The sequence below is a fragment of the Sycon ciliatum genome, chromosome 4, assembly GCF_964019385.1.
Source record: "Sycon ciliatum chromosome 4, ocSycCili1.1, whole genome shotgun sequence".
Taxonomy (NCBI): Eukaryota; Metazoa; Porifera; class Calcarea; order Leucosolenida; family Sycettidae; genus Sycon; species Sycon ciliatum.
In genome coordinates, this window is record NC_088646.1 from 22,905,115 (window position 1) to 22,922,784 (window position 17,670).

The window sequence follows — 17,670 nt, forward strand, 5'->3', positions numbered from 1 at the left end:
GATACCAATAAGTATGCGGTCGTCAAGGATTGGTCGGTGCCCTCATCTGCTAGAGAGGTACGTAGTTTCCTTGGCTTTGCCTCCTATTACCGCAGATTTGTACCTAACTTTTCAACTGTAGCTGGTCCTTTGCACCACTTGTCACATAAAGATACTCCCTTCATATGGACCGATGACTGCAAGCAGGCCTTTGCTCAATTGAAGTCACACTTGATATCACCACCAGTACTAGCATATCCTGACGCACAGAAGGCATTAATTTATTCTTGACACTGATGCATCGGGTACGGGTATTGGTGCTGTACTATCCCAAGTGAATGATGATGGTCATGAAGTTGTCATTGCTTATGCAAGCAAATCCCTATCACGGTCTCAGAAGAACTATTCGGTCACTAAGCGTGAACTGCTAGCTGTCGTAGAGTTTGCTGATGCATTTAGCCATTATTTGCTTGGAGCTGAATTCACATTGCGTACTGACCACAAGTCTCTTCTTTGGTTGAGTTCCTTCAAGGAGCCCGCTGGCCTGCTTGCCCGATGGATTGAGCGGCTGTCTCGATTCTCCTATGTTGTCCGTCACCGGCCTGGCTCCAAACACGCCAACGCTGATGCTCTGTCACGGCTTCCAGAAAATGACCAAAGGCAAGTAAATGCTGATGTCCCCTGTCCTGTGTACTCAGTAGAAGCTGATCCCTGCACACAGCCCAGTGACCTACCATCTAGTCCTAGTGATCCTAATTGGTGTGAAGCATTTACAGCTGCTGAATTAAGAACTGTTCAACTTGAAGATCCAGACCTCAGTACCCTGATTGGTTGGCAAGAAGCCCTTCTAGACCGACCTGTACGTAGTGACTCTGCAATGCGAGGTGTATCAGTAGGTGTGCTGAGACTGTGGAGCAATTGGAAACGCCTAAAGTTATGTGATGGTGTTTTGTACCGGGTGTATCAACCCGAGGATAGCGAAACTCCCATTTTGCAATTAGTCGTTCCATCAGCTCTTCAGACAACAGCAATGCAGAGTGCCCATTCTGATGTCTCCGGTGGCCATCTAGGAATAGAACGTACTCTACAGAAGCTTCGAGCACGGTTCTATTGGCCATTTATGACTGCATCTGTTACGGATTTCTGCAAGAGTTGCTCTGTATGTGAAAGTCGCAAGTCGCCAACACCTAACCCGAAAGCACCATTGGTGCAAGATCAGCCTTCATTTCCATTTGAACGTGTGGCGATTGACATCATGGGCCCGTTACCAGAGTCATCCCGTGGTAATCGTTACATTGTTGTCATTTTGGACTATTTCACGAAATGGCCTGAGGCGTTTGCTATTCCTGACACGCGTACCGAGACACTCGCCACTGTATTAGTTGATGGTGTGTTCTGTCGATACGGCATGCCATATCAACTTCACTCTGATAGAGGACCTCAGTTTGAATCGCATTTGTTCAAGCAGATATGTCAACTATTGGATATACGGAAATCGCGCACTACCGCGTATAGACCACAGAGTGATGGTCTGGTGGAGCGCATGAATCGAACCATTGAGAACATGTTATCAGCTCATGTGAATGATCACCACACCAACTGGGATGAACATTTACAACGATGTCTTCTAGCCTATCGCTCCAGTGTTCACTCCTCCACAAGGGAGACACCCGCTAGATTGATGTTTGGTCGTGAGTTACACCTACCTATTGATGTCATGTTCAACAGTCCTACACAGCAGGCCTTCACCGCCACCGACTATGTACAGCGATTGAAGTGTCACCTACAGCAAGCTTTTGATCATGCTCGTGCTTCTGGGGCAGTTGCTCAGAAACGCCAGAAAGCTCTGTATGATAAGTTCACGAATAAGCCTCGTCTCAGTATTGGTGATCGCGTTAGCCTACATAACCCAGCAGTAAAGACCGGCCTGACGCGAAAGTTTCATCTACCCTGGAAAGGCCCCTTCACCATTGTATCTCAGATCGATGATGTTGTATTTGCCATTGCCGATTCCACGGGCAAAGTCCAGACTGTACACTGTGACCGATTGAAGCTTTACACTGCTACTCCAAATGCTGTGGCTCCATCTGATTTAGTTGTTCCGCCCACGGCTGTACCTACTCAGCCTCAGTATCACGCAGAAGTACACTATGATGTCCAGCTACCTGTTGTACCACAACTGCTACCAGCAGCAGCACACGGGTATGGATTGCGACACAGAGGTAACCTGCAGCTCCCTCAGAGGTATAGGTGAGCTCATGCTATTGACCCATGACACGCCATTTCCTGAACTTATGATGTTCATCGCTACATTGTATTAATATCACCACAGTAAATGTAATCTAGCACAGACACAATTTGCTTCCGTCTTGAAGTGGTCATGCAGTCGATGTAGTCCGAGATAAATAATTATTGCATTCGGAGAGCATTGACTTCCTTATTTATAATCAACCCTACTATTCTCCACATGCACTTATTCTAATCCGACATAGAGCGTCATGTTTTTTTGTAGTAGTAAAGTTGTCGCGAGGACGCGACGTTTGCAAAGCCGAGGGATGTGTGGCATTCCAGGATTGTAACTTATGCATAATAGTCCTCTATCCTTGTTGTCTTTCCCAAGTTGTAGTTTTACCTAAGTTTACGGTTTCATACAAATCGCCTCTCACAGGTTCAAACCCCAGACTCGGCAACTCATTCCTTTTTCCTTTCACTGTAGACTCTGATGATGTCATGGCACCCATCTTGGATTCTTTATGCCATGTGCAGGCTTTCTGTTCTTTTTGGTTGTTCTTTGTTTTCACTTCACTCGAGTGTGGTTTTGGTTGGAGAATCATGGTCCCAGAAACTATAATGACAGTGCTGTTCTAGTTGTGGTTAGGAAACTATCTGACTTGTACATTGGGAGAATGTTACAGATGCATGCAGGGCGCGCGATAGTGCGGGTTCGAATCCCAGGTTATGTCTTAAAAAAAAGGAATTTTTAAAGAATTTATAACATCCCTATGCTTTTTTTTGTCTAGGTCATCAAGGCAAAAAAGCATAGCGTAGGGCCCTGAGCTTCCAAGCTCTCTCGTTCCGATAGATCCTTCCGTCGTCAATGAAGAGTCCAATGTGATCTTACCGAGAACAGATCACGATTTGATTGCTAGGGAGCCGGCACAAACAACCAGTCAGGCTGTGTTGTGTATCGGTAGAAAGACCTGAAGGCTCATTTTGTTGTGGTCCTTTCGTTTATTTTGGTTTGTTTTGCGTTTTGCTTTGACTCGTATTTGACTGGGTTTGGTTGCATGTATAGTTTGTACATGATCCAAGTAACGGTTACGTCATTGTCATGCGTTATGTTTTGTTTGTGCGCATGCTTATATGCTGCCATAATGTTAGTCTTTTTCTTCAGTTTTCAGTTTACCTCGTCGTGTCCGGTCTTCTTGTCTGTCCGTCTCCGTCTTGTCAAGAAATTATGTAGAACTCTCAGTTCAGTTTCGTTGTTGTGTGTGGCGGGTCGGATGGGCAGGGAGGCTGGGCCCCTGACGCCTGGACAACATGTGCGAGTGCACGAAAGGCTGTGTTTACATGAGAAATTTCAACCCGGGTCGAGTTCAGCCCGGGTTGAAAGTCTGTACGATAGATGTAGTGATGTAATCATGTACATATGTATAGTGTGCGCATGCGTGCATGCTTGCAGTAGAGAACTCGCAGAGCTTGAAGACGAAGCCTGCAATGGCTACCTCCAGACTTGCATTGTTGTAGTGTTGCCCATCTACATTGGCACAGTGAACAGGTCAAGATGACAACGAAGGGCAGAGTGCCCAAGGATTTTGTACCCGATTACGCCGGCGACATCGGGGCCGATTTTGAGCTTTGGCTCGAGGATGTCAATGACTACTTAGCAATTTGTAATGTTTCTACTGCTGCTGACAAAAAGCGTTTATTTTTCCCGTAGCTATGCAGAAGACGTTACTTCAGTAACGTCTGGCGCTAGCCAGGGTCCACACAGCTTTAATTTGGTGTTTGTTTGTGTGTTTGTTTGTTTGTGTCACGCCTGGCGCTATTTTGTATCTATCCCGTACTGTACCGTACCAGCAAAGACAGCTGGCCACAATATTTTTGTTTGTTTGTGCCATCGACATGCCTGGCGCTATCCCGTACCTGTCCCGTATCATCAAGAGTACGGTACCATCAAGAGAATGAGTATATATGCGAAGTGTATGGGGGGAATGCATTCTGTGCAGTAACATTAAATTTTGTGTGGATTTGTGTGCGAGGCCGAGATCCCACTAGCAGGCTGGCTGGGCCGCCTGTCGACCAGCCCGGAAATCGCATGTAGGCCGATAGCATAATAATTGTAACGTATATACAGTCATGTAGATCTATAGCAGGGAGTCATATTATGTAAACGACTCCCTGCTGTATGGGGAGATTTTCTGGAAAGAAATACGAAGTAGGGAGACGAGTAAATGCAATCAGAATGGATGTTAGTTGCCGTCAGTATAATAATAATAATAATAAGAAGAAGAAGAAGAAGAACGCCCGTGATCGGCAGAGTCAGCGCCGGTCCCAGGAAACGTCAGGACAGACATCCCGTCGACTCCAGAACACCCGTCATCGGCAGAGTCAGCGCCGGTCCCATAGCTATGCAGAAGACGTTACTTGTACTTCAGTATCTCATTGAAACGTTTTTGCAAAACAATGATTTAGCTAATTAAAGGAAAAAGCATTTCCATCAGTTCTAACAACATGCACGATGAGCTAGGCAACAAAGCATAGCGCAGGGCCCTGAGCTTCCAAGCTCTCTCGTTTAATTTGGCCGGACTCTCAGTTCGCAAAGTTGTGAAGGGTCTGGTTATTCCTTCTCCGCCAGCAAATGATGATGGTTCTCCTGGAGACGAGTACGTAGCACTGACGGACGCCGTTTTGGCGCACTTCCGTCCCACCATCAATACGACGTCAGAACGTCACAAATTCCGGCAGCTCAAACAAGGGCCGGAGGAATCCGTCTCCACCTTCGTTGGCCGTTTACGAGAGAGAGTGGACTTATGTAAGTTCGGGGCGACGGATGTGGACAGCGTGGTTAACTCCCAGGTGCGAGACCAGTTGGTTGCAGGTTTGAAATCCCCCGAAGTTCGTCGCGAGTTGCTCAAGGAGTCTAGACTCACCCTCGCAGATGCCATCACCAAAGCAGTGGCACTGGAGACCTCCTATGCGGAGAGTAAGCTGTATGATCCGCCGGCAGAGCCTGCCAATCAGTTTAGCTCAGTGGCTGCCGTTAGTGCGACCAGACAGCAACGCAGACAGCCACGTACAGTATCTGGTTCTTGCAAGTACTGTGGCCGTACCCATGCTAAGGGAAAGTCGTTTTGCCCTGCAGCCAACATCCGCTGTCGCAGTTGTAGCAAGGTCGGACATTTTGCGGCCGTATGTCAGTCGCAACGCTCTGGATTAGATGCTAACGCCGTCGACGAGGAGCCCGCCGACCTAGCTGACCAGGCTCATTTGGTTTATGACACCGTGTACATGGCTGAGCAGACCGGGTCACACCGCCAGTTCCTCGCATCGCTATTGGTGGATGGCAAGGAGTGTGAAGGTTTGCTGGATACCGGTGCAAGCCGTACTATTCTCACCGATGACATTGTCCAGCCTACCCGCAGCAGTAATCGTGTCCTCAAGGCGTACACAGGCGGGGAGATTGCAACTTTAGGCATGGCTGATGTAACCATCGCATCTCCTACGCGTACCATGTCTTGTAGTTGTTTTGTTGTACCCCATGGGAAACATCGTATTCTGTTCGGCCAGGATGTGATCTCTGAACTTGAGCTGTTGGTTCCAGCGCACCTGGTGGACACTGGCAATTTAGTTGACACCGCACCAATTTCCATCTCCGTGGATGCTGAAGCTAGGCCGGTGGCTCAACCAGCACGACGTCCCCCATTCAGCGCCAAGGCCGACATTGAACATGAACTGCATCGTCTTGTCAAGGCAGATATCATCGAGCCAGTTAAGGAAGCGTCTGGATGGGTATCGCCGATCGTCCCAGTCCGTAAGTCAAACGGCACCTTGCGTTTATGTGTTGACTATCGGCAGTTGAACAAGTCTATTGTTAGAGAGCGACGTTCATTGCCAACCATTGATGAAATTACTGCGGAGCTTGCGGGAGCGGAGGTTTTCTCGGTTTTGGACGCAGAGTCTGGTTTTCACCAGCTCTTGCTTGACGACCAATCTCGACCGCTTACCACGTTTACCACACACTGTGGTCTCTATCGTTTCAAACGACTGCCATTTGGCATATCCTGTGCTCCCGAGATATTTCAGCGTGTTGTAACTGATCTCCTTTCGGGTTTGCCTGGTGTTGTTGTCTATATAGATGACGTCTTGGTGTATGGTCGGAACCGGGCGGAACACGACGCACGGCTCGCTAGCGTTTTGGAACGACTCAAAGCTGCTAATCTCTGCCTCAACTGGGGCAAGTGTCGCACTCGACTGACATGTGTCAAGTATCTCGGCCATGTCCTGACGAAGCAAGGTGTTCAACCCGACACATGCAAGCTTCAAGCTATCAGTGAACTGTCGGAGCCCACGTGCCTCGCCGACGTTCAGCGTTTTCTCGGGATGGTCACCTATCTGGGCAAGTTTGTTCCTCAGCTGTCTCAAGTAACTGAGCCACTTCGTTCGATCGTCAAGCAGCCAGAGCCATTTGTAGCTACTGAGAGCCTGATTGCGGCATTCAACGCAGTAAAGCAGGCAGTCGCTTCATCTCTGCAGACATTGGCGTACATCCGCCCATCTCCAGATGTTCGTACGGCTGTCAGCTGCGATGCTTCGCCTCAAGGTTTGGGCGCTATCCTCTGGCAGCACGACGACAAGGGCCAGTGGGTGCCAGTCACTTGTGCCAGCCGATCATTGACTGATGTGGAGACACGCTATTCGCTGATGGAGCGTGAAATGTTGGGTGTGGTATTCGCTCTAACTCGTTTCCGCCAATACGTTCTGGGCCGGGATGTGGACGTCTTCACGGATCACAGACCACTGCTCCATATAGTTCAGAAGCCGTTCGATGACGTCCCACCACGTCTCCAGCGTTGGCTAGTCTCTCTGATGCCGTATTCGTACTCACTCAAGCACATCCCAGGAAAGCAACTGTTGTGCGTTGACGCTTTGTCTCGTGCTCCGCTGAAGACCACCGTCTCGTCTCCAGCTGAGTCCCGGTCATTGAATGAGTACGTCAACATGGTTCTTGAGGCAGCACCAGTCAACCTTGAGGAGATCCGTCGTGCCACTCAAGACGACGCAACGCTCCACAGTGTCCTGCAGCGTGTGCTCACCTCATCCTGGCGCGATGCCTCGCCCGCTAAGCAGCCGTACTATCTCGTCAGAGATCAACTCACTGCAGCTGACGGTGTGTTGCTATTGTCGGCACGTGTTGTGAAGGGTTACGCCATTCCGTCATGGCATTAGCGCATGAGGGACACCCGGACCAGGAAGCCTTTCAAGATTCCCTCCGGCAGAGGGTTTGGTGGCCAGGGCTCACCAAGGACGCTAGTCTGTATGTGGAACGTTGCTCCGACTGTTGGCGACGTCGCACAAACAGTCCGCAAGATCTTCTCCCCACTGAGATTGAAGGCGTGTGGGAGAAACTGGCAATCGACCTGGTATCTATTGCGGGCCACTCTGTTCTCTCCCTCATTGATTATGGCTCCCGGTACCCTATCCTCAAAGTTCTGTCCTCTGCAACCACTACAGCTATCGTGGACGAGCTAGATGAAGTGTTTGCCCTATTCGGTCTACCGTCTGTACTGGTTTCGGATAACGGGCCACAGTTTGTGTCGGAGCAGATGACCACTTTCTTGCAGCGGCTGGGCATTCGTCACATCCGCTCCAGCCCACGTTATCCACGTTCCAATGGCATGGTGGAACGACTCCATCGTCTCGTCAAGGAAAGAATGGTGGCACTGAAGCCTCATTTACCTTTCCGTCGACGACTGAACCAGGTTCTGTTCGACGTCCGACATTCTCGACACCGCATGTTGGGAACCTCTCCAAACGAGGCTCTGTTCTCTCGTCCATTGCGTAGCAGAGTTCCTACCATGATCCCTCCTCGCATTGTCAACCCCAGCATCCAGCTGAGAGCCAAGGCCACAATGGCACGTGATCATGACGCTCGTCGGGAGTGAAGGCCTTGCCACATCTGCAGGCGGGCAAGCGGGTGATCCTCCATGACGGACACAATGATCCAGCCAAGCCGTGGACCGTGGTGGAGCAGTACGGGAGGCAAGTGGGAGTAACCGACGGTGTCCGGATTCTGCTTCGTAACCGCCAACATGTCAGAGAATTGGTCTCACCTGCTGCTGCATCGTCTGATTGGCCTGAGTTTGTTGCCTCCGTACCCAAGTCACCGCTGTCCACGCCTCCTGTTAGTGTTCCGGTTCCGACTAGCCCGACCACACCACAATCGGCGACAGGTAGTGAGCCATTGGTGCCAGCGTCAACGGAAGCTGAGGCCCCTCTCACCCGTACTGCACTTGCTGACGCCTCACCCGCGTGTTCTTCGCCTCGTCCAGTTTCTCCTAGCGATGTCTGCAGGGATCAGACCAGCTCACCAGCCAGTGAGTCTCCCAAGCGATTTCATGATGGCATGAAAACCCGTTCTGGCCGTCAGGTAACCCTTACAGAGAAGGCCAGAGCGGCTTATGGATGACTGCTGCTGCTGCGGGACAGTGTGTCCATGGACACGTAGAGACCATTTTACCGTTTTTTTTTTGTGCTGAACTTTTTTTGTTTTCTTCCTCGTTCACAGCCGCTTGTCGGTAGTATGTAGCGTGGTTGTGTTTTGTTTTTGTTTTTTTTTCTCAGTGATTTGCAGTTTTGAATGACTGGCGCATGGCATGCGCATTCGCATCGGTTTTTTCCTTCTTTTCTTCTTTTCTTCTTTTTGTTTTTTCTCTTTAATTAATTGGCTTTTCCTTCTTCATTTTGTTCCTTTATTTTGATTTCTTCTTCTTCTTCTTTTTTTTATTTGAAGGGGGAGATGTAGTGATGTAATCATGTACATATGTATAGTGTGCGCATGCGTGCATGCTTGCAGTAGAGAACTCGCAGAGCTTGAAGACGAAGCCTGCAATGGCTACCTCCAGACTTGCATTGTTGTAGTGTTGCCCATCTACAATAGACAAAAGAGGCGAGCGTTTACATGAAGACAGTTGACCCGGGTCAAATACTGATATGCCGCCAAAAGTCCACTTCTACAGTCCTGTATGGTCACGTGAATCCGTTCGCGCGAAATTTGCATCTGCAGTGCTGTTCAAACCTGGCGCGAGATACGCACAGAAGTACGTTTGTACGATTTTCTTGACCCGGGCGAAATTTCAACCCGGGTCAAGCGCAATGCGTCATGTAAACGCGCCATTCACTTTGTGCACATGGCGGGTTGAAATCTGACCCGGGTCGAACTCAACCCGGGTTGAAACGCTTCATGTAAACACAGCCTAAGTTAATTGCTCTGACTCCTTCAGAACCAGTACAGACCTACATTAGACTGTGTTCCGTTGTTGGAGAATTTGAATTTGAAGCCTTGTCCTGAGTGGGAGCATGGTCGAATTAACGAGAGAGCTTGGAAGCTCAGGGCCCTACGCTATGCTTTTTGCCTTGATGACCTAGACAAAAAGCATAGGGATGTTATAAATTCTTATAAGTTTCTACTTTTTGTTTGAGACATAACCTGGGATTCGAACCCGCACTATCGCCCTGCATGCATCCCCGATACACTTCGCATGCATACTAATTCTTCCAAGTTGCTTCACGTTATGATCTTGTATTTGAAAGCCCTATTTGAATATGCATTGTGGCCAGTCGTCTTTGAATGTACGGTACGGTACGGGATATGTACGGGACAGGTACGGGACATGTACGGTGAGGGTAATACCACACCGTCTACCGCCTTGATGACGGCAAAAAAAGAAAAGGGATGTTATAAATTTTTCAATTCTCCTATTTTTAAGGCATTACCTGGGATTAGAACCCGCACTATCGCCCCACATGCATTCCACATACACTTCGCATTCATACTCATTCTTCCAAGTTGCTTCACGTTATGATCTTGCGTTTGAAAGCCCTATTTGAATATTGCGGCCAGCTGTATGTGGCCAACTGTGTTTGATGGTACGGTACGGGATAGCGCCAGGCGTGACACAAACACACAAACAAACAAACAAACACCAAACGAGAAAGCTTGGAAGCTCAGGGCCCTACGCTATGCTTTTTTGCCTTGATGACCTAGACAAAAAAAGCATAGGGATGTTATAAATTCTTATAAGTTTCTACTTTTTGTTTTTAGACATAACCTGGGATTCGAACCCGCACTATCGCCCTGCATGCATCCCCCGATACACTTCGCATACATACTAATTCTTCCAAGTTGCTTCACGTTATGATCTTGTATTTGAATGCCCTATTTTGAATATGCATTGTGGCCAGCCGTCTTTGAATGTACGGTACGGTGCGGGATAGGTACGGGACAGGTACGGTCGAGGGTAATACGACACCGTCTACCGCCTTGATGACGGCAAAAAAAGAAAAGGGATGTTATAAATTTTTCGATTCTCCTATTTTTTTGGCATTACCTGGGATTCGAACCCGCACTATCGCCCCACATGCATTCCCCCATACACTTCGCATTCATACTCATTCTCCCAAGTTGCTTCACGTTATGATCTTGCGTTTGAAATCCCTATTTGAATATTGCGGCCAGCTGTATGTGGCCAGCTGTGTTTGATGGTACGGTACGGTACGGGACAGATACGGGATAGCGCCAGGCGTGACACAAACACACAAACAAACAAACACCAAATTAAAGCTGTGTGGACCCTGGCTAGCGCCAGACGTTACTGAAGTAACGTCTTCTGCATAGCTACGGGAATTAAAGCTGCGTGGACCCTGGCTAGCGCCAGACGTTACTGAAGTAACGTCTTCTGCATAGCTACGGGAATTAAAAAGGGACTTCACTGCTCACGGATCCATAGCTATCATAGCTCATCTGCTTCGGTCTGATTGAGCACTCTTTCTGGTTCGGGTCAAAGTCACCGGCCCTCGTGCAAAGCTCACCGCGTTCCGCGTAGCTCGAGCACTCTTACTTTAGTGCTTTGAGCTGGCTTAGGAAATGCTGCGTTGTTCATTAGATTTTATTGCGATTGGTTTGGTCAGCCGCTCTGATCTTTGCTGATGAGACCTACCAGGGTCAAAACGGCTAGCTGTCCCGAGATAGAGAAGCGTGTACAGTATAATTGGAAAGGCTTCCTGTCTGAAGCCTTTCCATACTGGTACTCGATGTTCCAGTTTTGTGACACGAGAATGGCACGAGAATTAGTGTACCGCTGAGTGTACCGCTATACACGTGGTCGACACGTAGTCGACACGTTGCTGATACTTTTTTGACACGTGACCCCGTCAACGGTCTGCTTTGTACCAATGCCACTCGGTAAACGCCGATGTCGCGTACGACAAAGACGGCTATCCCGTACGCGAAATAGTTGAGAATTGCATGACGTGGACCTGACGCGCAAGGACAACTGCGAGGAGGCCCCTTTCGGTACCCCTGACGGGAAGGAGAACTGCAGAAGTCGACGAAGTCGAACGAGGAGGCCCCTTTTCCGTACCCCATACTGCAAAGTGCCATTGATGGATACCTTTTGCACCTGGAACGACCCCTTAAACGCTGTCGCGGCGACTATCCCGTACGCGAAATAGTTGAGAACTGCTGACGTGGACCTTTTGCACCTGGAACGGCCCCGTAAACGCTGTCGTGTCGGCGGAGTGAATGTGCAGGGTACTAGGGTGAAAAGAATTGCTGCAAAGACGTCCCCTCTACTAGGCTCTAGGCCTTTGCCTTTGGAGACATCGTCGGCGAACTGAATGCGCAGGGCGAAAAGAATTGCTGCAAAGACGTCCGCTCTAGGCCTTTGGAGACATCGTGGGAACTCCTTCCGGTACTATACAAACTGCTGACGTGGCCGTGGGCATGTGCATGGAGAGTGGAGAACTGCAGAAGTCGACGAAGTCGAACGAGGAGGCCCCTTTTCCGTACCCCATACTGCAAAGTGCCATTGATGGATACCTTTTGCACCTGGAACGACCCCTTAAACGCTGTCGCGGCGACTATCCCGTACGCGAAATAGTTGAGAACTGCTGACGTGGACCTTTTGCACCTGGAACGGCCCCGTAAACGCTGTCGTGTCGGCGGAGTGAATGTGCAGGGTACTAGGGTGAAAAGAATTGCTGCAAAGACGTCCCCTCTACTAGGCTCTAGGCCTTTGCCTTTGGAGACATCGTCGGCGAACTGAATGCGCAGGGCGAAAAGAATTGCTGCAAAGACGTCCGCTCTAGGCCTTTGGAGACATCGTGGGAACTCCTTCCGGTACTATACAAACTGCTGACGTGGCCGTGGGCATGTGCATGGAGAGTCATGGTGGGACTTCATGTACATGGATACATGGTGGGAATTCCTTCCGGCACCCCCGTACCGCAAAGCCAACGGTGGGGAAGGAGAAGTGCAGACGTGCAGGAAGACGAACGAGGAGGAACCAGGACGAGCGAGCAATGGCAGGACTAGCTGGACCGTAAGTAATAGCTGAATTGTGCATGACAACTTGACATCCATGCGGCACTCGCCACTGCATATTTCTTGTCCACTAACAATGTCTCTCCTCTGCCCCCTGTGTGTCCACGGCCCTGTTGCTGAATTGGCCCGATGAATCGAATGTCTTCCGCAACTGGAACGGCCCCGTGAACGCTGTCGCGTCGGCGACTGAATGCGCAGGAGGGAAAATATTGCTGCGAAGACGTCTCCTCTAGACGACGGTAAGGCACCCCATTGATATGTTGCCAGTGTGTGCCAGGGTATCGCGCGATGGTGAATGAGGAATGATGAAGGGTACGGTGGGACTGTAGACCTGTTACCTTCTACTAACACGTTATCAGGTGGAGAGTGTCTTGTACTCACGTTATCAGGTCGAGAGCGTATTGTAGTCACTCTCTCTATTCCTGTACTTCATTACGTTTAAGGTGTACGTATAACTTCTCAAAAAAATTTAATGGTCTACAGTCGTGTCGGAAGGGTACGGTGGGACTGTAGACATGTTACCTTCTAACACGTTATCAGGTGGAGAGTGTCTTGTACTCACGTTATCAGGTCGAGAGCGTATTGTAGTCACTCTCTCTATTCCTGTACTTCATTACGTTTCAGGTGTACGTATAACTTTTCCAAAAAATTTAATGGTTCACGTCTTCAGATAGAGAGCGTATTGCACCCACTGTCTAGTCTCTGTAGTGCATTGAGATTTTGTTGATCGAACATGAAATGGATACACATACAAAGCCAGGCCAAGTACATGGCGAGATGTCGCCAGAAGAACGTCTTCAGGTAGAGAGCGTATTGCACCCACTGTCTAGTCGATTTTGTGGATTGCACATGAAATGAATACACAGACAAAGCAGGCCAAGTACATGAGAGAGTGGACGATGTGCAGATCGACACGGCCTGCGGGTACTTCATTAAAGTTACCCGTGACATAACTAGGATAAAAGTTAATCACTGCAAAAACATTGCCAAGTATGTGAGCACTTTGGACTTGACAGAAGAGTGCACGGGCGACGTTGACAAAACATACCGCGGTGACTGTCACTATCATGACAGCAGGGCACATCGCACGCAGCATCGCAGATCGTGTCGAATTGCGCATCATAATATTGCAAAATTGCTCCTGTGCATGCAAGTGGATTTCATTGCACTTCTCAGTTTGGGAAATGCTCGATTATGACAATTCTCCGTGTGAGTGCACTAGCCCTGAACAGACATGTAGGTGAACCGTTTGTGGTGTCTCATAGCCTACCTCACGACCTTCTGCTTTCTTTCTTCATCACTTGTATCTTGCAGGTATATCATCCCGTGACGACCACATTGAAGTCTGAATTTGAAGTGTGAAGATGCTTCAGCAACCACATCGTACTTTTCTATTGCTCTCATTGTGCTTCTACTGTGCATGTGTGTAACTTGTGGGGTAAACATGTGATGACATTGTATGCTGGCGACACGGTCAGATGTTCATGCGTCTAACGTACACCTGCATGTTATGCATTGAAAAGGGTTTGCCACTTGCGATCCTGGGACGAGTATCAGGTCCGCTTTGTCCTGTGTGGGCTGTATCAGATTGCTGTTCACTTCTCTATCTGTTGGATATGTGACTTTCTGCAAGTTTCTGGTGTATGATGGCCACATCCTTGCTTGTCACTTTGTATGATATTACATTCTGTATTCGCTGCTTCCGGCATGGCATGGTCTGCAAACTGCAATCCTTGGGCAAATGTCATGTTTGCTATGTTGTGCTTTGGCCGTCAGCTTGTCTACACGCTGTAGTTGAATTATTTTTGTTTCACAACTGACTTCCTCAAGTACGGTGGCCACCGCTTTGCAGGGCATTATACATGAAGAATTTCCTGTTTGTGTCGTGTGCATGTGCGTATGTGTGCGTGGCCACGTGTGTGTGCCGTGTGCATACACATGTTTGTGTATCTGTACTGTGTGCGGGGTAGCGAGGCGGGGAGGGCTGGTATGTATCAGTGTGTTATTGCAGTCGCATGGCTACATACAGTACATCGCGCGCGTGGTCATCATGTTTACCTTCGGGGGTGGGGAGGGAACGGAAAAAGAGCTGAAATTATCCATATAAAAATCGCTCTGTGAGCGGTTCTGAAAAACCTTTACTGGTACTGCCCCGTCGTAAAAGTAAGAAATTAGAACTGGCCCATTGTCCCCCCAAATGCGAACTGATCCACCTAAATCGCGAATGACGGGACCCGAACGCACCAGTAGCACGAGGTTCCTACCTGTGGATGCAGATGGGGACGTTGGTCCGGACCATAGGCCATGTACTGTACTAGCGGTAGGCTTCCCTATCAAAATAATAAATTCTACTGCTACTACTGGTGTTACCCTATGATAATTGCCGTGATCCTGTGCCCTCCCGACCTCGTGCTACTGGTGCGTTCGGGTCCCGTCATTCGCGATTTAGGTGGATCAGTTCGCATTTGGGGGGACAATGGGCCAGTTCTAATTTCTTACTTTTACGACGGGGCAGTACCAGTAAAGGTTTTTCAGAACCGCTCACAGAGCGATTTTTATATGGATAATTGAAGCTATACCGTATTTCCCCGAATATAAGTTGCACCTTTTTACACTAAACTTCAAGGGCCAACAAAGGGGGTGCGCCTTACAATCGAGCATGGTGTACTACTGAAGTCAGTGTATTGAAACGATATGACATAGACCTGAAAATGGAGATGCGACTTACAACCGAGTGCGACTTATAATCAGGGAAATACGGTCATAGGAGCTGAGACACTTGTTTTTCTTCTGATCGGACGGACACTGTACAGACAGTGTTTCCACCTCAGTTTTGTATGCAATGTGATACAGCTGTAGTGTTGCAAGTGTAGTGGTACAAGTGAACAAAGGCGTGCGAGTGTGCAATGGTAGATGAACATAATACTACATCTATTGCGTCCTGTTTTGTGTGTGTGTGTGTGTGTGTGTGTGTGTGTGTGTGTGCGTGCGTGCGTGCGTGCGTGTGTGTGCGTGCGTGCGTGTGTGTGTGTGTGTGTGCATGTGCGCGCGTCATTATTCCAGCTGCTCTACATATCGATGACCAGCAAGACGGCCTGCGAGCCTTCAATCCGGGAGACTGGGTGACATATAGCTTGCATGCAATATGTGAGTCAACATTCTGGTGTCTTATTGGCTTGGTAAATAGCTCACACACAGCGCCAGCAGGGGCTGACTACAGTGGCCCTTATGCTTAGGGATGATCACAGCACCAGGAAGGGGTGAGTGAGGATTATGGCGTCAGGAGCATCCGCAGCTCCTCTCAGGTCACATTGGTTACAAGCATAGCAGTGAAACACTAGACCAAACCGTGGAAAGGCTTCACGTATACAACTATTTGTACAAAATATTAATTATTAGTACATAATATATGTATGCAGCAGAGGTGCCCGGGTCGAGAAAGCGTAAACCGAATGGGTAAATTCCGGCGGTGCGAGAATTGGAAATTCAGCCTTCGCTTCGGAATGGGCGGAATTGGATTCTGCGGATTCTGACGACGAAATCTGTGTAATCAAATGGTGCATGTTTGGTATCGTATTCTAGAATGAACGGAATTGTGTGTAATCGAAAGTTCGAAAGTTTCCATTTAGTAAATGAGCATATTAACCCTCTCAGTGCCATGGGCGACTAAAGTCGCCCAGACTGAGTATGTGAGTACAAATAAATTTGTATCTCCACTTCTACACACAGGAGAGTTACAAACGACCACTCTACGTCTTCAGGAAGACCTTGGCTATCGACTCATCACACCGTTTTGTGTCTGTGAGGATAGATATCGCCAGGGCGAAGCCTGAAGCGCGCGCGCTCGGACAAACAATTGTCGCGTGTAGAAAACATGACGTATGCGCATCGCGGGTTTCTCTATTTCTTTCGTGGCAACCCATGCGTATTGGGTATCAAAACATCGAGATTTTCAGTGGCTTTCAGGCCAACTTTGTCCGAATTTCGTGCGTTGAAATTTGACTGCACTGCGATCAATCGCGCGCGTGAGAAAGTGCAGATGCTACGAAAATGCAGAAAACGGACTTCGCTCAGGCGCCCTCGCGAGGAAGACTATTTTCGCTGCATTTTCTCTTCACAGCTGTCTGCCTGGCCATGATATCTTCACAGAGAGCCATCGTTTGTAAAGATCCGTGGATATACAGCTGAGCTATGAAACATTTCAGCTCAACTCGGAAAAATTTGAATTTTTCTGACCCCCTTGGCACTGAAAGGGTTAAAAAGCAGCATTCGCATGTTCTGATTATGCGTTCCCAGCTGCTTCGCCTACAACAAAGGCTGCAGCAACCCATATGCCAGAGCATACGGTGGGAGGAGAAGGAGGACCAGGAGGAGACAGCGTTGACAATGGTGGGCTGACTAAACGTAAGTCAGTCGAGTCCAAAGCTGCATAAGCCGTGTGTTGACAGCGCTCATCCCCACTGCCATTTCTGGGATACTTGTTTTGAATGATTTTTCTGATCGGATGGTGTACAGGCAGTTTGTCCGCCATGATCTTTGTCTGCAATGCTATACAATTGTAAGGTTACAAGTGAACAGAGATGTGTGAGTGCGTATTAATAGAGTGTGTTTATCTCTGAAAATGGAAATTCTCTACATACATGTACTTGTAACCAGTGCACGCTAGCAATGTTCCCATGCAAAACAAACATGTGTAGGAAGTACTAGGAACCGTGGTCAACAGTGCTTAGAGGCGAGGGTGCCCATCTCCTTGTGTGTATGTGTTTGTGTGTGTGTGTGTGTGTGTGTGTGTGTGTGTGTGTGTGTGTGTGTGTGTGTGTGTGTGTGTGTGTGTGTGTGTGTGTGTGTGTGTGTGTGTGTGTGTGTGTGTGTGTGTGTGTGTGTGTGTGTGTGTGTGTGTGTGTGTGTGTGTGTGTGTGTGTGTGTGTGTGTGTGTGTGTGTGTGTGTGTGTGTGTGTGTGTGTGTGTGTGTGTGTGTGTGTGTGTGTGTGTGTGTGTGTGTGTGTGTGTGTGTGTGTGTGTGTGTGTGTGTGTGTGTGTGTGTGTGTGTGTGTGTGTGTGTGTGTGTGTGTGTGTGTGTGTGTGTG

General features: G+C 48.7%; 1 protein-coding gene across 3 annotated transcripts in view; it reads left to right on the plus strand.

Moving 5' to 3' along the window:
* LOC135815087 (uncharacterized) overlaps positions 1-17,670 on the plus strand; it is a 52,706-nt gene that overhangs the window by 18,166 nt on the left and 16,870 nt on the right. Inside the window, exons 5-7 of one of the 3 annotated variants that reach the window (XM_065328327.1) lie at positions 15,647-15,730; positions 16,880-16,987; positions 17,099-17,141. The exons of 1 other annotated variant lie outside the window; for it this stretch is intronic. In XM_065328327.1, the coding sequence (XP_065184399.1) occupies positions 15,647-15,730; positions 16,880-16,987; positions 17,099-17,141 (235 nt within the window). The remainder of the gene's footprint in view (positions 1-15,646; positions 15,731-16,879; positions 16,988-17,098; positions 17,142-17,670) is intronic. One more of the 3 variants, XM_065328325.1, reaches the window with a different exon arrangement.